Source organism: Centruroides sculpturatus, unplaced genomic scaffold, assembly GCF_000671375.1.
Source record: "Centruroides sculpturatus isolate CEXI.00-Female unplaced genomic scaffold, Cexi_2.0 scaffold590, whole genome shotgun sequence".
Lineage (NCBI taxonomy): Eukaryota > Metazoa > Arthropoda > Arachnida > Scorpiones > Buthidae > Centruroides > Centruroides sculpturatus.
In genome coordinates this window covers 347,452-369,828 of record NW_019384761.1, presented here as the reverse complement: position 1 = coordinate 369,828, position 22,377 = coordinate 347,452, and the positions used below count along the sequence as shown (strand labels likewise).

The 22,377-nt window shown below is 30.6% G+C and overlaps 1 protein-coding gene and 2 long non-coding RNA genes across 3 annotated transcripts; 2 read left to right on the top strand and 1 right to left on the bottom strand.

Annotated features, from left to right (window-relative positions):
* The first annotated feature begins 1,237 nt into the window (after positions 1-1,237).
* LOC111628809 lies at positions 1,238-8,112 on the top strand. Its single transcript, XR_002757230.1, has 6 exons — positions 1,238-1,439; positions 6,098-6,169; positions 6,237-6,335; positions 7,147-7,260; positions 7,340-7,611; positions 7,866-8,112. It is a non-coding gene; the product is annotated as an uncharacterized LOC111628809 (long non-coding RNA).
* On the bottom strand, positions 4,812-18,152 carry LOC111628808 (acyl-coenzyme A synthetase ACSM3, mitochondrial-like). Its single transcript, XM_023372650.1, has 16 exons — positions 17,955-18,152; positions 16,455-16,552; positions 14,678-14,787; positions 14,476-14,594; positions 12,886-12,941; positions 12,721-12,781; positions 12,477-12,595; positions 12,224-12,380; positions 10,147-10,275; positions 9,982-10,056; positions 9,820-9,900; positions 6,580-6,681; positions 6,258-6,385; positions 6,084-6,183; positions 5,065-5,184; positions 4,812-4,998 (listed from the first exon to the last, which is right to left on the bottom strand). The coding sequence occupies exons 1-16, from the start codon at positions 18,138-18,140 to the stop codon at positions 4,906-4,908; spliced, it is 1,734 nt and encodes a 577-aa protein (XP_023228418.1). The 5' UTR covers positions 18,141-18,152; the 3' UTR covers positions 4,812-4,905.
* On the top strand, positions 8,279-9,654 carry LOC111628810. The gene is made up of 3 exons (XR_002757231.1): positions 8,279-8,701; positions 8,781-9,052; positions 9,307-9,654. It is a non-coding gene; the product is annotated as an uncharacterized LOC111628810 (long non-coding RNA).
* Positions 18,153-22,377: the final 4,225 nt, after the last annotated feature.

The window sequence follows — 22,377 nt, the reverse complement described above, 5'->3', positions numbered from 1 at the left end:
ATAAATGAATTGGACATCTGTAAATTTCATTTTTATTATTTTATTTATTACAAAAAAAGCATTATTTTAACTGTTTAAAGTTAAATATTTAATAAATAATATATTTATATTATATACAGTGGATGATCGGTTAACGAACAGTTCGGACTGCGAACAAATCGGATAACGAACACTTTCGCGAAAGATTTTTATGTTCGGATAACGAACACTTCATAGAACAAACAAAAGAAGCGACATAAAATAACGAATACCGATTGGTTTTCCCTTGTCTCCAAGTAACAATTCGAAACTTTACGGAGTGCGAAAGACGCTCAACCTGATACCAATCAGATATTATTCCTCCGAACTTTGAAACTCTCCATTGTAATTCCAGTTCTTTGTTTACTTTTCTGGCATAATTTTTTTATAGTCTTTGCGAGACTGTTGGGCACTCGTTAAGTTTTGCGTCGGTTTTTATTTTCCAAAGGTGAGAGTTTAACTGTCCTGTCGGATATTTAACACCAAAATTTATTTTGAATTTCATTCGGGCCTCACATTTACATACAATAATTCTTTCGTGTGCTAGTTGATTTCTGTTCACTGAATTTTTGTGAGTGTTTTTCTGAACTTTTTATTTCAAAAAGACATTGATAATATTTTAAAGCCTAAAAAAGAGTGGAGAGTCAAGAACCGTGCTCACCTTAGAAACCAAGCAAAAGATAATAGGCTTGGGGATCTCTATAATTACTATGCTATTAATTATTTCCGAAAAATCCTGAAGTAGAGAGAAAAGTAATCGACATTGGACAGATTCTTTAACGTCCACAACCGGAAAGAATATGACTAATAAAATTGCAAGACTGTGTATATATGTATTTTATTATTACATATAAATAAACGTAGTAAGAAAGTATATATTTATTTTTATTTTTTGGAGTCTCCAGAACGAATTAATCAAATTCCCATAAAAACATATGGTAAATCGATAATCGGTTAACGAACAATTCGTATAGCGAACAGTCTTGGAACGGATTCTGTTAACCGATCACACACACTGTATATTTAATATAAATACATATATTGTATAGATATTTATTTATTTATTAAATATATTTAATAAATATTATTTTTATAAAATAATCCTTTTTGAAATATTTCAAACTGATTGACGCTTTCACATAACACGTGACGTAAAAACACGACGGGATCGTAACACGTCACGCGTTGTTAGAAATATAATCTAACAATACGTAACGAATTGTTACAATGTATTGTTGGCTTTTTCTATTGTGCATGGCCATTGTTAAGTTTAATTTTTTTCGTAAGTTCCGCGTTTTGTTCTTTTCTTTCAGATTTCCTGGAAAAATTGTAATCAAATAAGCCAGTAATGTACGGAGGTATAAAAAGAGATATAACCTCAGGATAAGACAATGTTCAAGTAATAGTATAAGAACGACGATGTAAGTTTTAAAAAAAGGTTTAAACAAATTTTTATCAATTGTCGAATTGCATTATCGAAATTAATTCTAATTATAAGCCAGTAATGGAAAAATTTTAATCAAATAAGCCAGTAATGTATGGTTCTCCGTGTCTCGCTTCTTTAAGGCCCGCTCAGATGAGGTTAGGAGATGCCTCCCGTTGGCGTCTTCTGACTTCATCCGAGCAGGTCTTGAAGGAACAGCACACAGAGACACCAACGGGGCTCTCTGTGTTCTCTCCATCTCCCGTATAGTAAATAATTATAAATATTTTCATTGTGTGAGTTAGGAGGAATGAAACTCGACAAGAGATGTCAGTCATATGTGGAGTGGCATTCTTTCCAACTCTTGGTGGAACTCTGAGGCAGCCACCTCCACGTGGTGAGTTCTCGGTTGTCGTTCGTCTAGAAATGACGAAGGGCAAGCGAAGAGCTGCTTGTTCCCTTTCAATTGTATAATAAGAAATGAAAACATGCCAATAAAAGCAGAAATTACAAAAGTAATTAAAGTTAGGAGAATTAAGTATCTAACTTCGGTATAAATGACTTTAAATTTTGTCTAAATGTTAATTCCTTTGTTTCAATCGTGATCGTCAACTAACCCGGGTTAGCTTTATAGCAATAAATTCGCATTATGGTTGACTACAAAATTATAACTAGGCTACGTGTTCGATGCAATAAGATGAACTTAATAGCAAAATTGTCGACTTGCTAATAAAACAACGATAAAAAAATTAACGCAAGTCGTTACCAACGTGATAAAAACACAGAAAACTCCTCGTATCCAGCCCGTTGGCAGTGTTCGAATCCACAACAGCCTATCGTTGTTTATTGATTTTATCCATTCGGCTGTTGCTGGACAGCTTTCTTATGCCATTTGATGTTGAATTCTAGAAGTATTTTGGTGTTTCGTTGGAAAAGTCGAGTACAAAATAAAATTTGTGCAAATAATTTAAATTTATTATAAACTGCTGATAAGTAATTTACAATTGTTCTTCTTGTGATTTATTAATTCTAAAATTGAAATATTTTGTTAAATACATTCTATTATATTAATTCCGGGTTTCCGGACGGAGTCCGTATTGACCCTTTTGGGGTCGAAGAAAGTTTGCGAGAATGACTGAAACTTGGCAAATATTTAAAATTTTAGACATTTTTCTTGCTCTTAAATAAATGTAGGATGTCTTTTAAAAATTATATAAGAGGTTATGGCATATATATATAGTATATATATTATATATTATCAGATAAGCCCGGCGTTGCTCGGCCAAAAAATAACAACAGCAAAGATTAAGATTGTTAAGTTTTATGCCTTTGTGTCCTTATCTTTTGTTTTGTACTTAAAGAATCTTAAAGAAATAATTTTAAAAGGTAATTATATGAATACAGCCACATAGTAGTAAAAAAGATAGAATGAACAATAATACAGGAAGGGAAATACACCAATCATGGGACATAATCATCGACAGAGAAAATAAAGGGTGGAGGTATAAAAAGAGAAATAACCTCGGGATAAGACAATGTTCAAGTAATAGTGGAAGAACGATGATGTAAGTTTTAAAAAAGGTTTAAACAAATTTTTATCAATTGTCGAATTGCATTGTCGAAGTTAATTCTAATTATAAATTAAACTATACATAAACCAAAAAAACAACACCTTAATTTGCTGAGAAAAACTTTTAATGAAAAGCTAACGTTTTCAGCCAAATCTATTGGCCATCTTCAGGCTAAGTTTTCCATATGAAAATCGTGAACTAGACATTAATAAAAATTATATTGGTGTCACTAACAGAAATTTAGGGGTCAGATTAAAAGAACACAAATACAATATCAGTAAGGGATCTAACGCCACAATACTATCGCAAATGGCGCAAGTTGAGGGCTCAATCGTCAAATGGGACGAAGCAAGTATTATTAAACCGGTACATTCACCAACTTTGGCGATTTGCGCAGAAAAGATTGAAATATACAAGAGCAGATTACATGATGCATGCATTAATTCTAGGGATGCTGAAGGGTTGCCTTCCGCCTGGAAGTACTTAATCAAGCGATTGGACAGATCTTAATGCCTTGTTTTTAGTGTTTTTTTNTTTTTGCATACCTTTTTAATACGTATTTAATTGCGGCTCGCGAAAGATTTCAAATTTTGAAAAATGGCTCGGACTATCAAGGAGCTTGGCCACCCTGGCTATAGAACGTTATGACGATCAAAACATAACAAGTAAAACGCCAAAGCCATTTTTGGGACGAGATTGTGTCTCGGAGACTCAGTGCTCGACTGCGCACCCTTTTCTAAGGAAAATAGAAAAATGAGCACTCTCCAATGAGGAAAAGCCGACACCGATACTCGGGGTCATGACGTAGATTTTGGTGGGCTTCGTTGCCGCCGTGGTTACGACGGGTTGCATTGTCACGAGTCTGTTCTTGGCTACGGTAAGCGGAATCACTTGGACGCTCACGGTGGGTCTCGTTCTCATTCTCCAATCTTCTTTGGTATCGCTGGTTTTGAGCGCAATCGTTCAAACTTCGCCGGTCTCGGCCACGAGGTCGTCCACGAGGTTTTCTGTGAAATTAATGGGTCAAAGGGATCCGAATGAGGTGTCAGCAACACACAAGAAAATCGAAATGACGAGAGCAAGAGAATACACGCGTAACGTGTATCATATGTTTGTCAAAATCCGATTTCGCAACGTTCGCATTTCGAACTGCCTAACGAGAAACGTATGCACAAATCTCGCACTCTCACCTGTTCGTAGAAACAGTGTCGCCATTTTGAATTTTATTTTGACTCGGTTTTCGGTCCCGACTATCTACAAGTCTGGTTTTTTTATGTGCGCATGATTTGGGCACCAAATACTCTGTGCCAAATTGCAACTCCTGACATGTATTCCTTCGTGCCTGTAAGGTGTCGAGCCGTTGACAGCAGCACGATTTATAAACGAGACGTTGTCTCCTCAAAAACCTTGTAACATTATCTTTACTTACATAATAGAAACACAATCGACAAACAAGCAAAATTAAATTTTATTTCCCTCTTGAAGATGTAACTAATCGTTTGCTAGTTAGATTTGACAATCGAAAAATAATTTATTTGCAAAATAAAGGTCTACATATTTTTTTTTCTGTTGCAGTTAACTTTAGAAAAATATGGTCGATTTCAGAAATGCATTGTCGAAATTAATTTTAATTATAAATTAAACTATACATAGATGATTTATAATGAATAATGTATAGTTTAACATTATTATAAATATTTATAATTTCATTATAGTCTGTTCAAAAATTGAAGTTTTCGTCGAATTCTGATTTCGTCAATAAGGAAATTACAATAATACGAGGATTTAAAAGACCAAATTAATTTTATTTCCTAAAAATATTTCAAAGTGCAAGTTAATTACTAAAAACCATCCAATTGGCAAAAAAGTAAAGAAATAAAGTTTATTATGCTATTATAACTTATTTTCCTCTCTTTCTTTTAATCGTAATTTGAATCTTTGTACTTTTCCACTTATCGTTCTTGGCAAATCTTCTACAAATTCAATCTAAAAACAAAATAATTTAAGTGGCTTAATTAATTAAACTTTTAATATAATAATATTTATACTTACTTTTCTAGGATATTTATAAGGAGAAGTAATATTTTTAACGTGATCTTGTAACTGTATTATCAATTCTTCTTTATCAGCGTCATTATATTTCTCAGTTAGTATTATGAAAGCTTTAACTACCTAAAAAAATTGATTTTAATTAATTAATTCGAGATCACCGCTTTTGTAAATAATTGGATTGAATTCTTTACACGACACGACTCGACTCGTTATACAGCCGAAAATATATAATTCTTTCAGAATTATTCCCACTTCCTCAGCTTTTTACTTACAAATATAATCACACACGAAACACTTGCTTAGCTTATTATTAATTTACTATTCAAACGCTTTCAGCCTACTTCTAATAGGCCATCCTCAAGAAATTACTGTTCTACTATCGAATACAAAGCTTTCGAACACTTTCAGAACTGATTACAGAATTATTAATAAAAAATATAAGTAAAAAAAGTTAAATTGATTTTTTACTCTGATTGATTATATAAAATAAAAAAGTTCAATTCAGTCTATATATATATTTTTTGTAAATTAAAAGTTAAAGATTATCAATAAGATACGTTCTAACACCTTTACCTCTGTTCATTTCAACAAAATATAACAAAGTATATTAAAAAAACACTTAAGAAAAATTTTTGAGTATAATATAAAATAAACATTAACACGATAGAGATTTTTGCAAGTTTCCTTGCTGCTTTAAAAAATTTCTTTCTTTCTCTTGCATTTCTGTCATATTTTGCCAAAGAAAAACAAATTATAATTAATAATAAATTTAGAGTAACTGTAACTTTATCTAAAACTTGTGTTAATTACAGGAATTATTACATCATAAATATTGCAACGGCCGGATGGTCGATGTGGTTAACTCCTTGGCGTTGGTTCATCTGTATTTTATTTTTGATTATAGTTTTATAAATATTAAAATCAAGAATGTATTTTCCGCGAGAACTATTTGATTGGATAATTATCGTCTACGTATCTTAATATTTATAAAAAGTTAATAAATATATTTATAAATATACTTCTCCTCTTAAAGGATCTGGACTTCCCACAACAGCACATTCTTTTACAGCAGGATGTTCTTGAAGAGCACTTTCTACTTCGAAAGGTCCAATTCTATAGCTATAAAACACGACCAAAATCAATTTATTTCAAATATTATTATAATTTAACAGCTAAATAGTAACAGTACGTACCCGGAAGAACTAATTATATCATCATTACGGCCGATGAACCAAAGATAACCGTCGTTATCTTTATATCCCCGATCGCCGGTAAGATAGTAGCCATTTTTAAATACCTCTTTTGTTTTTTCTGGATTATTCTGTAGATATTAATTATTAAATACATTACATATTAAAATAATAATATATTCTTCGTTTACGCTTTTGGGAATTGAAATAACGATTAATTCTGTTTCTTCCATGTAAAAATTTAATTTATAGTTCCAAGAATTTCGCAACACATTTAATTAATTTGCTTTAAAAATTGAAATCTCAATGCAATGATAAATCTCACCAAATATTCTTTAAACAGTCCAATAGGATAATTTGGTTTTACTTTTACAGCGATTTCTCCTTCTTGGAAAGGTTCCACTTTTTCGTATTTTTCATTTATTATCTATAAAGAAATAATTCTTTGTAACATTTAAGTATCGTTTTAATAAACATTAGAATAACGAACATTTTCTGCACTGTTTTCATTTGAAAAATGTGTTTTTTAATGCACCATTGTAACAAATATATTTTATTTCCTGATAAAAATGTATACGCTTTATTAGTATTGGATATTAGTTAGAATTGGTCCAATACTAACTAATATAAAGCTATAAAGCGATCAACTAACAGAGATCAACTTTTGAACTCGATGTCTGACTCCGTTTCATCACTTAACCTACAAGGTGTGATAAGTCTGTTCAATCAACCAACTTTGGGCTACATCAGAAAGCAAGAAGCGAGAATATTTACAAAAAACATTTTAATTTAATAATGGTTGTGTTATTTACTAAAACACACAATTAATTTAATTACATTTACAAAAACAAATAATATTATTAGAAAATTAATTTACTTTATTAACTATTAGTAGGCCTATATTGGTCACGGAATTCTTAGTGTCAATTTCTTTTGGTAACTATCAAGGGCGACAAGAGAGAAGAGAAACTGGAACTGGAGTTCCAGGACCTTGATCTGTAGATAGGTTCAGATACAGATTTGTATAATAAAATTTTAATTATAAAATCTAAAAAATAAATTTTTATATAATTTTCGTAACACAGTGAAAGAGAAAGAAGACAAATTGAAGGCATCATGTCAGAAAAGGAGGAAGAGTCCAGGAGACCCTCTCTTCGGAGTCCATGATCGCTCTCCGTGGTTCTGGTTATTAAATATTCTGTGGAAAACTTTCTGTTTTAAGCCGAAAAAAATTATTTTTATAATATACAGTGGAGCGAAGATTATCCGAAAATCAATTATTTGAAAAATCGACTTCAGAGTACACTGATTAGACTACAGAAATTACGAAGTTGACAATCTATAGGTTTAATATTGAGTTATGTCGTTATTATTAATTTTACTATTATGTATTTTTTTAAATTTAGAATTCAAAGTTTCATCTGTCCGTACATTGTAGATTGGAATGAAAAACTTGTTCTCAGTTTTAATAAATTAGACACTTTTTTATTTTTAAACATTTCGTATTAATTAAATTTCTATTTCTTAATGTTATAATTTTAATGTATTAGAATTAAAATTAATAATTTTATTTTATTTAAGACCTGTATTTTTTTATTCTTTCTCTACCAGGTTGTCATCTGTTATATGAAATTGTCCCGCCCAATTATTTCGGATAATCGACACTCGATTGCATTAACTATTAAAATTCCGATATTTATTTGAAAATTGATTTTCCTTTCACTAATTTTATAAAACATTCGCAAATCTACAAATTCTGAAACACCGCAACTCCAATCATTTTAAATTAATTACTACGTAGATATAATTTTAACAATAAAATTTAATGTTACCTGAAAAATATGTATAGTCCATAATGTTATAGTAACATACAATATATTTAAAAAATTACATTAATATTTATAATTTTTCAAACAAATTAAAAATTAAAAGAAAATAATTTTTTCCCTTCCATTTTTCAGTGAATTTTGGTTTCTGAGAAAATAATTTTAGCCGAGNTTCCATATAAAAAAGTATACGCTTTATTAGTATTGGATATTAGTTAGAATTGGTCCAATACTAACTAATATAAAGCTATAAAGCGATCAACTAACAGAGATCAACTTTTGAACTCGATGTCTGACTCCGTTTCATCACTTAACCTACAAGGTGTGATAAGTCTGTTCAATCAACCAACTTTGGGCTACATCAGAAAGCAAGAAGCGAGAATATTTACAAAAAACATTTTAATTTAATAATGGTTGTGTTATTTACTAAAACACACAATTAATTTAATTACATTTACAAAAACAAATAATATTATTAGAAAATTAATTTACTTTATTAACTATTAGTAGGCCTATATTGGTCACGGAATTCTTAGTGTCAATTTCTTTTGGTAACTATCAAGGGCGACAAGAGAGAAGAGAAACTGGAACTGGAGTTCCAGGACCTTGATCTGTAGATAGGTTCAGATACAGATTTGTATAATAAAATTTTAATTATAAAATCTAAAAAATAAATTTTTATATAATTTTCGTAACACAGTGAAAGAGAAAGAAGACAAATTGAAGGCATCATGTCAGAAAAGGAGGAAGAGTCCAGGAGACCCTCTCTTCGGAGTCCATGATCGCTCTCCGTGGTTCTGGTTATTAAATATTCTGTGGAAAACTTTCTGTTTTAAGCCGAAAAAAATTATTTTTATAATATACAGTGGAGCGAAGATTATCCGAAAATCAATTATTTGAAAAATCGACTTCAGAGTACACTGATTAGACTACAGAAATTACGAAGTTGACAATCTATAGGTTTAATATTGAGTTATGTCGTTATTATTAATTTTACTATTATGTATTTTTTTAAATTTAGAATTCAAAGTTTCATCTGTCCGTACATTGTAGATTGGAATGAAAAACTTGTTCTCAGTTTTAATAAATTAGACACTTTTTTATTTTTAAACATTTCGTATTAATTAAATTTCTATTTCTTAATGTTATAATTTTAATGTATTAGAATTAAAATTAATAATTTTATTTTATTTAAGACCTGTATTTTTTTATTCTTTCTCTACCAGGTTGTCATCTGTTATATGAAATTGTCCCGCCCAATTATTTCGGATAATCGACACTCGATTGCATTAACTATTAAAATTCCGATATTTATTTGAAAATTGATTTTCCTTTCACTAATTTTATAAAACATTCGCAAATCTACAAATTCTGAAACACCGCAACTCCAATCATTTTAAATTAATTACTACGTAGATATAATTTTAACAATAAAATTTAATGTTACCTGAAAAATATGTATAGTCCATAATGTTATAGTAACATACAATATATTTAAAAAATTACATTAATATTTATAATTTTTCAAACAAATTAAAAATTAAAAGAAAATAATTTTTTCCCTTCCATTTTTCAGTGAATTTTGGTTTCTGAGAAAATAATTTTAGCCGAGCAAAGTCTATTTGTTGCACCGAACGAAAACGATTTTGATTTATATTTTCTAACCTTAACATTTCGTGTAATGTCATTTATAGTTCATAAATTCTGCGATTAAATCATTTTGATAATTGCTTACGTACATCTAACTGAAGAAATGGCGGTGGTAAACCCACTGATCCCGGTTTTTTCTGTTTGCAATGAAGATCCGAACACAGCAATGGCTGAAAATTTAGTTTTAACAGGAATTTTACTTTAGATATGATTAAAATCAGCTATTCTAAAAATAAATAAATATCCATTACTGTCTCTGTTTGTGCGTATCCTTCATATATCATCACTCCAGTTTTCTCTTTCCACGTTGTAAATAAATCTTTTGTCTATAAAGTTAAAACTTATTAACATTGTAATTTAATATTACAAATATAGCTTATTGTATACAAATCAAATATAAAATGGTAAATACAAACCAAGCTTTCTCCGCCACTCGTGCATGATTTCAGATGGGGAAATTTATATTTCTCTAAATTTTCTTTGAGGAAGAACTTGTAAGCAGTTGGAGGTGCGCATAAATTTGTTATTGGATAACGTTGTAAAATCTGTTTTAAGATGATTTAATTTAATAAAATTAAAATATTTTATTCGTGAAATAAAAAATAATTAGAAGAGGCTCAATGAATCCGAAATTTAAAAGGAAAGATTTAATAAGATGCGAAATATAAATCAGATTTTATTATAACATTGTTTTCGTATTTCTAATATTGAGTTTTTCCTTATACTATTTTATTTGCTTAGCATTAAAATAATGGTTTTAAGTAATATTTAAACATTCGGTGTATCACGGATGGTAAAATTTAAATTTGATATTATTATTACCAGGGCTGTGGAGTCGGAGTCGTGGAGTTTTGGTGTTTTAGCCGGAGTCGGAGTGGTCAAAAAATCCGCCGACTCCGACTCCTTTTTATTTTCCAACTTGTTATGTATATAAAACGGAAAAGTATTGAAATTGTGTCAAATTTGATCATCCAAGTTTTTTTTTTTTGCAAATCTGCACGAAAGAAGACCTCCCGAACCCCTCAAAAAAGTCAATAAAAGGGAAAAAATTCGCGCGCGTGTGTGTTGGCGTCTAATTTGTTTAATTTCTTTATTTTCCGTTCTGAGATATTAAACAATATCTCAGAATAGGTAAAGTTTAACGAAATGTGGCAATGTAGCTTGCGTATAAAGGGGCATTAATACTATTAAATTTTGGTTCTTAATTAAAGGTCGACAGGGTGAAGACATAAAAGTGGTCATGTGTCATATCTCTTAATAAATATTTTACTCGTTATTAGCATACAAAATTTAAAAAAATAAAATAAAACTCGTCACTACCCTCAAAGTAAACTTTTTTGTCATTTTGTAATAGTACAGTAAAACTCGTTAAGATGTTCTCGTCTAAGATGTTAGAATGGAAATGGAGACATGACTCAGTTCAACCACTTTGATGCTTAATAACTAACTCCTGTGTTAAACCATATGACTCCGATTCTAACCACTCTAACCACAGAAATTATTAGGCTTCAAATAGGGTGAACAAAATCATGCCTCCCCCCAACACACACACACTCACATACAATCTAACATCCACACATATAGAAAAAACCTCGAATCTTTTGCATATCTCGAAATTTCAAGGTGTCCTGAGTCCAAAAATGTAAATATTTGGGACGGGTCGTTTTTTTGACCGAGAGCTACACTTTCTCTCTGTTATAACAGCCGGAAAAGTAAAATTATCGAATACATATTTATGTATTACTTAGAGGAGTCTTTTAGCTTTGGAACAAAAAGTTTCTACGTTCTATCTTTATTAGAACTCTATTTATTGAACATTTTATTCTGAAGTCACGTGATGACATCAGAATTTCCTGGTCTCTTTCGGTAACAAGTCCGCCCCTGATCGGAGTCGGAGTCGGTAGATTTTTACGCGACTCCACAGCCCTGATTATTACTATACATAAGCATGATGTATTTGGAAATATGGTGCCCCTTGGCCCACAATATGCAAGCGCTCCCCAAACTGATAGTACCGTAGTGTCAGTTTTGCACTAAATGATTATAAATTTTATAATTTTAATTCTTCAGTAATTCTATAGATTTTTAAATATCGAAGCTGTGAAAAACAAATTCATTGTCTAGAATACTGATATGATAAAACTTAGTATTTATGGAACATATAATTTCCATTCCAGCCTTATCCGGCGTCATAAGAAAGAGGCAAAGGGCACCCGTATCCAAACTATTGATATATTCGTATATTTATATTTTTCAACTGATGCGTCGCATTTTGTCCCTAATAAGCTTATAATTTATACTAATTCCTTCATGAGTTGTTTCTATATAAAATTATTTTTTCATTATTTTCTTATTTTGAACTTTTGCGCTTCAAATTGTTGCGACCCTTGGTCAGGGCCTAGTGATCTAAAGGAAAATGAGCTCTGGCATATAAGCTTGTTATATATTTTTAAAAGTTATCTAGTTTAGCGATAAACGGACTTAAATACTTACATTTAAACATTGTTTTGCATCGAAGCGCAAAGAATTATAAATGAAATTTCCAGCACCGATTGACCAGGTTAAGAATACGGAGACCCAAATTGTCTTTGACCATCCATTATCCGTTAAGATCCAAGACAAAGAATTCGATTGAAAATCCACATAATATCTAAAAAAATATAAATTAATTAATAAATCACATATTTAATTTAATGCAAAACGTTCGAAAATACAGCATTTAGAACAAATTGATATTATAATTTACCGTCGACTTATGCATATCGAAAAAGCATTTTCGTACGTATGCTGTACAGCTTTTGGATTTCCACTAGTACCACTTGTAAAATATATAATCATGGGATCGTTCGTTTTGGTCTTAACACACTGTAATCATATAAACAAGTTTAAAATAAATTAATTGAATTGTATTCCTCATTAAAATTTAAAATGTGGTGCATATTCTGCTCCTTATTTTCAAATTTAAATTAGTAATTTTAAAACAAATAAACCTCTTCCAAACGGGGCGAACTTTCATGTTCCGTCTTAAAGTGGATCCAACCATCTTTCACTCTGGAAATCGAGAGAAAATCTTTAAATAGAAAGTTTAATCATTAAAAATTTAAGTTTCTGTAATAAATTAAAAATTTTAATAAACTTTCTGAATTGATTCTTACTTATCCTTTTCAGTGCAAAGAATTTTAGTAGTTAATGAAGGGCAATCTTTAACAATCTAAAAGATACAATGAATATCATCGATTATTAATTATTTTAGAAAAGTCGTTAAAAGTTTATATCAATAAATATATAGGCTATGTATCTTATAAATCAGTCATGCTTTGTTTGGCCACCTCTGATATACAGTCGACCCCCCTATAACACTGTTAATTATTCCGCCTTATATGAATTCCATGTTGTACAAGTCACTTAGATTTTACAAATATGTGTGCTGAGCTGTGAACGGCTCAAGTATTTGTAATATCTAAGTGACTCGTACAACATGGAATTCAAATAAAACGGAATTATCAACAGTGTTATAAGGGGTCGACTGTATATTAATCTCCTATCAGAAATACGCGAGACCTCGTCCTTTATCACAATAGTATTTTATATTACATACAAAAGTTATAGTTATCACTGTTCTATAATAAATATCACTATTATGTTAGGTTAAGAAAGCGTATGTTTGTATATGTATGTAAGAAAGGTGTCTAAAAATAAGTTTATTAAAATTCGTTTCTTCTCTTTTTAACTATTGATAAATACAAATTAATGTTTCTCAGGTCTATACTATAATTTATTCAATTTAATTTAGTTTATAGACTATTATTTAAATTTGTAATAGATTATTAAATATATTAAATTATATGTTTTCGTCAACGTAATTCAGTAGACTGATTTTGCAACTTAACCGGTTTTAGGCTTTCAACTCAACCTTTATTAAATATATTTCGGCACTCACATTCATTTCGAGCCAACTTTAAGATTTTTTTTTGACTTCTCCTCAGTGAATATAATTATCATAAAATAATTTTATATATTATAAGACCTAAACTGTTCCAGATCTCACTACTTATTACAATTCTCATACGTATTACAAATAGCGGCACCAATTTGTGTTTGTTTAGATAGCTCAGTGTTTCGATAGTTTCTATATATCATGCTTTTGCATAGTTCTTCGTATCGATTCACGCTCCAATTTTTGCGCTTCAAACTGTCGAATTTGAAGTTATTGGGTGTCTTCTCTTCCGTAAATAGCATTTGAGGTAATTTACATCTGACTTGCATATTCCATGTCTCTGGTTATAGCTGTCAGCCTGGATTTTATTTTTATGTTCCACAGTTTATTTGATATAGTATTGATTTTTTGATATAGCCTATGTAATACACAGACCTAGAGGTCTGGAACAGTTTAAGTTTTCGTAATGTATATTATTATTTTATGATAATCACTGAGAAGGAGCCAAAAATCTCAAAGTTGGATTGACAGAATCCCAAATTTTAATGCTAGGCCTATTATATGTGGCCGAATTTTTGTCTATAGTATTGGCCTGGCCAAACCCATAATTGGCTTGCTAATAAGAAGCCCTCTTAGTGCCCACAAAGCAAAAACAAAAAACAAAGCAAGCGCTGGATTTGTACATAAACTAAACAAGCTGCAGCTTAGGGGCCTTACAATTTTATACGAATTATTATTATTTGATGGCGTAAAAGACTTGTTATATGTTATAGTTTAAGGCCACAAGTCAGTTCAGCCATGACTATACCTGGTCAACTCTTTCCGATGTCTCTAAATCTGCAACTATACAATTAGCTTTAATGCTATTAATTCTGTAAAGAATATCTTTGCTCCTTAGTTGGGTAGTTCCTGGAGATAACACAATTCCTAAAATAAAATAGGATCTATTTTTATATTTAAGATATTTAAAGAAGTTATCATTTATTGCAGGATTCTGAATTGTGTTTTACCTAATTGAAGAGATGCTAAAACGATTAACCACCATTCGGGTATCTTCGGCAGAATAATGATTATTTTATGATTTCTGTTTAGTCCGCATGATCTTAGAACGTTAGCTGCTCTACAGGAAAACATTACAATTTTTAAATAAATAATAATATTGCTATTTATCGTTTTAACGATAAAACAAATTAATTTTTTAATCGAAAACTAGAATATGAATTTAAAGATCGTAAAATTATAATCGATAATTGTGACTGACAAAGATTTGTTAACAGTTAAATTTTGTTATTTAATACAGTTTTATATATACAGAGTACATCAAGAGGAAAGGTAAATACTTTGGGAGGTGAATGTTTGAGAGTAGTAGGCTACGTGAATAACATGAATATATAGTTTGATTAATATAATGATTCATGACATGATGGATTATGTTCTCGAAATGGACTCCCTCAACATCGAAATATTTTTGAGCACGCTAGCAAACTGTGAGTCCTTCGTCAAAGTGCGTTATTATTCTCATCTATAACTGTGACAGCATTTCTTGTCCAGTCAATAAATTGATCACGGAAGAATACTTTTTCTCGGTACACTTCTGGCTTCATCCAGCTCCATGTACAGCTCGACATGATCTGCGGAGTAAAATCTGTGAAGAGGATCTCGGTACGTATACTGAAGTCTGTACATTTTCCTCAGAAACCGTTCATTTGCAATCGCGGGCTTTCGTGGACTTTTTCATTCCTCTTAGTTATGAAGAATTATCTCTTAAAATGTTTATCTTTCTTCCTGATAAACCCTGTATTGATCATTCAGACTAATTCATGTTTCATTTATATCAGTACAGTGGTAGTACCTCAGGATACGAAATTAATCCGTTCCGAAACTGAGATCGTATCATGAAAATGTCATAAGGTGAATCATTTTTTCCCATACGATTACATGTAAAACAAATAATTCGTTCCAACACGGAAAACACACTCAAATTAAAGCTAAATAGTACATGAAAAAAAATAACTATAGTGAGGAAAACACTGAAAAATGCGTTTTATAGTTGTAAATGTGTAAATAACCATAATAGAATAATAATTGATTTAAAAAAATGTAGTTTTATTTGCACTTTACCTTTCAGGATAGACTACGGTGGAGGTGTAAACTGGTGGCGGAAGAGAGAGAGAAGGGAAATGATACTAAAACTTAACTTACATAACATAATGTAACAATAACTTAAAAATAACTTAGATAAAAAAATTAGTGTTGTTTTATACATATATTTTTAAATTTTTATTCACTGCTTTTTGCTTTCTTTCCTTCACTTCCACCAGCACTTTCACTGGATAGAGGTTGCAGGGTAAAATATCTATCCAAAGAAGTTTGGCTTTGCCTACTTTTTAAAATGTTTCTAAAATGACTTAGGCAAATGTCATTACTCCGAGCAGCAATACGGCCAGCGTGAACCTTTTCGGGATGTTTCGTTTCAATAAAATCAGTCACTTTCTGATAATACCTCAAGATTTCCTTTATCTAGCGAGATCCTTCCACGACGAAGCAAACACGCGGACTGAGACCAACGAACAGAAGTGAATAAAAAATGGCGCTGTGAACTAATGTAACGTCGTATGGTGAGTTTTTGTTCGTATCGTGGAGCAAAAATATGTTCGAATTTCATGTCGTATCCTGAAAATTTCGTATGCTGGGGCGTTCGTATCCTGAGGTACCACTGTATTTTATTTATTCTTTAATTTGACTTAAAAGAATTTTTTTGTCAAGAGTCAAACGTTTAGAGCTTACTTTTCTGTCTGTAGAACGAGTTCGTGAAAACTCCATTTTATATTATTGTCATTTTTATCTACATACCAAAATGCAGGCGGTCCTTTTCTTTCTAAATTCTGAAAATATGTACATATATATTGTAATTTTGAATTTTTTATTAAACAAATTTTTTTATAAATTATAATTAATGGAAATTAACACTCGTAATGATAAAATATTAATGAGATAATCAAAATAACCATCTATATTCAAATGTCTGCTTTAGATTAATTATGTAGCCTTGTAGAAAATATTTTAATAGAAAGATTATGCTTAGAGATTGAGCATGTAGAAAATTTAGATTTAGTAGGAAGAATTTAAAATAATTTTTTCTAGAATTATTGACATCCTATTAATTTGTATTAATAACTTTGTTTATACATTATCATGCTGTGTTCATCTGGAAGAATTAACATGGAAAGGACCATGTTTCCGAATTCATCTTCGTGCAAAAGATAGCCTATTTGTTAGCGAAGTTATTATGGACATTTTAAGGAACTTATAACTTATCCTTTAATACAATACGATTTGATTTTATACTTAAAGCATGGATTTATAGTACCATGATAAAACACTCGTGAGTTATATGAACAGCATCAATTTTATTCTACTACATGCAGGCTTAATCCGAGAGTTAGTAATTTTCAAAATAGTTGTTCAATAAAAACCTATTCTAGATATATATCATATCATAAAGGGAAATTTATACGAGTAATTTTTTAACTATCCTCTCCATTACTAAATTAGTAAGTTGATAGCTTTGAGAAGTGTCTCTCAAAGATCATAAAACAAATTGGAATGATAATATATAGATCCTAATACTGAATCTTAAACTGAACATACAGAATTACTGAAATTTAAAATTTATTTATTACAGATAATACATTTTGCGATAATCTTAAGATTAAAAGTTTTAGGCTAATTAAAATATTACCGAACTATTATTCTACTGTAAACTGTATATAGCCTGTATAAACTCAACGTAACCATTCGCACTAAACTGAGTAATTTTTTACCATTATCACATGTATTAAAATCCTATCGAATGATATTTATATCTAATTGACACAGATTATTATATGAAATACGAAATAAGATATTAATTCCAATATTCGGAGAAAAATATATTAAAATTCTTTCGTGGAATAAGGCAACGCTGGGAGGTGCCTCACCGGAAGACGTTCTGCGGAAAACTGGCTCTAATTATATATTAGGCAAGTAAAGCAAACCTGGAAAAATCCACGTGGTCAGCCTATTAGCGAGGAACGAACCCGCGACACAGCAGTGTTCAGTGTTGGGCAGAAAAATATACTAGAAAATACTTAAGTTGAAATTTAAGAAAACGTGATAAAAATGTTACTTTTGATTTTGAAAATTCTACAGGATTTTAGTTCAAAATATAAGCCTAGTTTTGATACTCATTTCAGTTTAGAGTTCTAACAAATAAAATGTATGAAATTGATATAAAAGATAACTTACATTTTCTTTCAATGCCCAATATTTCACAGCATCTTCAAAAAAATTAAAATATTCGGGAATCTCTTTATTTTCGTTCCATCGTTCTTCGAGTTTTGTTATACCGCAACTGAATAATTTCGATGTTGTAAAATTATAACTTTTCAAATGTAAACTTACTTTCCTTAATGAATTAAAAAAAGAAGCCATCTCAATGTAGAAATTACATTTTTATTTTATAAAAAGCTTTAAAAATTCATTAATCATATGACAAGCGGGCGTATGTTTGATTACGAATAATCTATTTATCTTTTAAAATTAAAAAAAAATTAGATTATGTAAGTTAAACTTCTGATAATGTATATCTGCGATGCAAACAGAAACTTGAAATAGAGACAAACATCTTTGCTGGCTTTTTGTTACAAAATTTATAATAAAAATAATTACTTTTTTAATGATATTTAAGCATTATAAAATAGTAAATGCGCTGTTTTCTCTTCATTTTTTGAAATTTGACAATTTTTTCCTCCCTCATTAGGGTGAGTACTCGTATCTTTCCTCCTTGTGCTATTGCTGTATATAAAATAAATATCTGCTTGATGTACATATAAAAACGTTCAAAATACTTTGACCGATCAGGACCAAATTTTTTATTATTACTCTCTGAACTCTGCGTAAATAGCCTAAAACAAGAGTGACGAACCTGTGGCACGAATGTCCAAACTGGCACGTCAGAAGAAATCATCTGGCAGGCATGCTATTTCGGATTATCACTTGTTATTTTCAATCATCTTTTCCGCTTAAAAGAAATTGGTCTTGTATCATTAGAGGAAGATGATTTTGGTATAGGGATTATTCGCGCCGTTTTCCACAACTCAGGGAAAACTCCGAACTGCAAACACATGTTATAAAACTCTAAATAATAGGAGAGGTATAATATTCCAGAGCATTTTTGCAATATTCGCTGTCAGGCCATCAATGCCAGGCGCTCTGCCTATTTTTAAATCACGGAAAGTTTTATCTACTTCATTGTATGTAAAGAAAGGGGAGTTAGCAGAGGAGTATGGAAGGGATCTAGCAGCACACAGATCCTGATGCCGTGCAGAATCGTCCACCTCGGAATCATCTACACAAAAAGTATCTAATAATTTTTCAACAGTATCATATAGGGATGTAGAAGTAGTAGAATTAGTGTTAAAAGACGTAAGGATAGTATTCTTCTTTAGTTTTCCTGTACACATCTTAGTAAGATAACCCCAAGGGTTATTCGAAGCGCTAGAACAAAAAAAAAAAACCTTCAAAGACTGCAATTTAGTATTGAGAATACGATCTTTATAAATACGCTGGTGTTGTAAGTATTCTTCACGCCTCCTTTCTCTTACTGTAGGATTGTGACAACGCTTGTATTTTCGGCGTAAGTGATTATTAATTTTGCGTAGTGTAGAAAGTTCTTCATTGCATCAGGGAACTAGCTTACGCTTGGGAATTGTCTTAGGAATATAAATATCACAAGCTGAGTTAATGTGCCTAATGCAGTGATCTATAGCAATCACAGCCTCCTCTCTGGTTTTACAATCAGGAAGATCAACAACGGAGTGAAGATATTCAGCAATTTCAGTCCAATTGGCACGAGAGGAATTAAATCGTGCCCGATAGGCCAAGGGTAAGCAATTAGTACGATTACGGACAGTAAAAGTAATATATTCATGATCAGAAAAATTATGTGTGTTCAACAAACAATTCAATGCAAGAAACTCTTCAAATGCTTCACCTCTACCATCTAGAGTGTCACCACCCCATGCTGGGGAATGAGAATTTATATCTCCAGCAATGATAAAATTACAAGAGGGGTAGGATTCNTTCTTGTATATTTGGCACTTTTAAAATTGTACCAAATAACTGGGACAAAATGACAAACTGGCTGGGATGCCGGGACCACATCATCAAACCAGGACAATCCTGATCAAAACATGACGTCTGGTAAGCCTATATAAGAGTATATTTACTGTTAAATGAGTGTGTTCATATTTATTTATTTATTATACTAGAAATGTATTTGTTTACATACATACATATATACATACATATCCTTATGCCCAATGTGAAAAGGGTGAGCAGCAGGAAAAAGGAGACTATAATCTTACAATCAATCTTTGAACTAAATGTGTTTATTTGAACTTTAAATTATGTTGCCATAGATAAAGATGACATTGAAGAATACATAGAATCACAAACTATGAATTTTAAGTGATTAATGAATGTATGAAACTTTTAATTGGTTCATCAGTGTGAAGAAACGTTTTGAAAGCAAAAAACTGAATAAAAAGAAAGGATGAATAGCATAATGCAAAGTTTGACATGCAAGATAGCATTGATCAACATTGTATTTGGAAATAATTTTTACAGTAGAAATATTTGCATTGTATATAAGCAAATTATCAAGAAAATTATATAATCATAATCAAGGTGAGTATTTTAGTTATAATATAATGTATAATAAAAAATTAAGAAATAAATTGCTTTATTATTACTACTAAAGAAAAAAATACAAACATTTAAAACTGATACAAAATTCTTTAGCCTTTTATTAATTGCTCTTTTTTTATTTGTTAAATATTAACTTAACTAGTTTAACTTCATTTTGAAATTTTATTTCATTATAATATGCTATAGTCTCTGCTTCTGATCATTTTCAGTGATTCAATCACAGTGTTTTGTATCACTTTATGATGCTCTTCACAGTTTTATAACTAATAATTTAAAATAATTCTTTGTAAACAGTCTAAATTTGATATATTGTTTACATGTACAGTATAGTACACACTAAAATTTTCATTCATTGTTTATTTAATCTATATAATTTAAAATATTTTTGAGCAAATTAACAACAATTAACATCTTAAAATAAGCTTGCAATGCTTAAAATCAACTGTTCAAATGTTTTTTTGTCATATTGACATTAAACATTAAACCTTTGTGCTTCAAAATGCACAACCTATCTTTTAAGATTTTGGATTCTTCTGATAACATGTTATACTATATTATAACTATAGTATAACTATATTATACAGCTTTATTTTTCTTTATGAAGTCCGTTTTTAGATTTTTCATATCAGTGTCAACACAGTTTTATTTTATTAAATAAGAAAATGCCTATTACAATGACAATATTAAAATATAAAAAAATTATACACTCATCCAGGTAATAGTATGTTATTTAATATTTTTTCATTCTTTGCTTGGTACTTATTCTAGCCTTTAATGTATAATGGCCAAGTGATTAAGGTAGTGTCAACCCATTGCTCTGAGGAACCTAACTTTATGTCTGGGACAAAACTTCAGAAGTTTTATAGGTGTTTTTTGACCTTGGTTCTATCTATACCACTTAAGCCCTACTTCATTGTGAGCTTGGTTGAATCTATCATAAGCATGAGAAAGGCACAATTAGTACTAATTGGGCAGAAAAATTTTTTAAAGACTTTTTAATATATATTCTGATCAAACAAGATAACAGAAATATGTCTTTCCCTGTTTAGCAGTTTTTGATCAAATTAGGTCTTATGCTAATGAATTATATAACCCCTTGTTATAGCTTGTGGATAAGAGGCATTGATGCTATTAAACCTTGATGGTTTTGAGTCCTACCAAGGATTCGAACAAGCTTCCTTGGTAGCGACTGGAACGGAATTTTGCTAATAAAATGGCATGTTGTGAGATAAGCCAAATTTTAATATCTACTAGAGGTTTACCCCAGGGAGAACCACTAAGCCTTTTGTTGTTTAATTTATTTATAAATGATCTTCCAGAGATATTTCATTATTCTGATCTTTCAGATTTTTATCTAAATGCCACGGATGCAACTCATCCGTGGCATTTAGATAAAAATCTGAAAGATCAGTAGACTCCCTATAAAACGGATACAGTAGACTCCCTATAAAACGGGTTCATATAATTTGGATTCATATAACACAGCGAAAAAATTGCGACCGTATTCATATAAACACGCTAAAAGAGACTCCTTTATAACGGTAAAACGTCATCGCCGACTCGTGTCACGACAGGATTGGTCGAATCTAGACCAATAGCAGATATTGCACAAACCGTTGAGTTTAAACGAGCAGCGGACCTACTAAAAACCATTTATTATTTAATGTCCATAAAAATTATATTTATATTAATGATGTCTCCAAAGTTCAGCAAATTTTTCGCAGAAAAATAATTTATCAGGAAACACACACGCTCCCATTCAATGCACCACTCCACAACAAAGACAAGCTTAACACACTCCACGACAAAAACAAGCGTTGTCAAACGGTGCACACTCAGTAAGTAATCCTACAATTTTTTGTTTATAGCATAGTTTATATGGATTATTCCCAAAAAATTATACATATTTTGGAAATGTTGAGTCAAATTAGTCTAGAATCGATTAATTTTATGGAAGAAA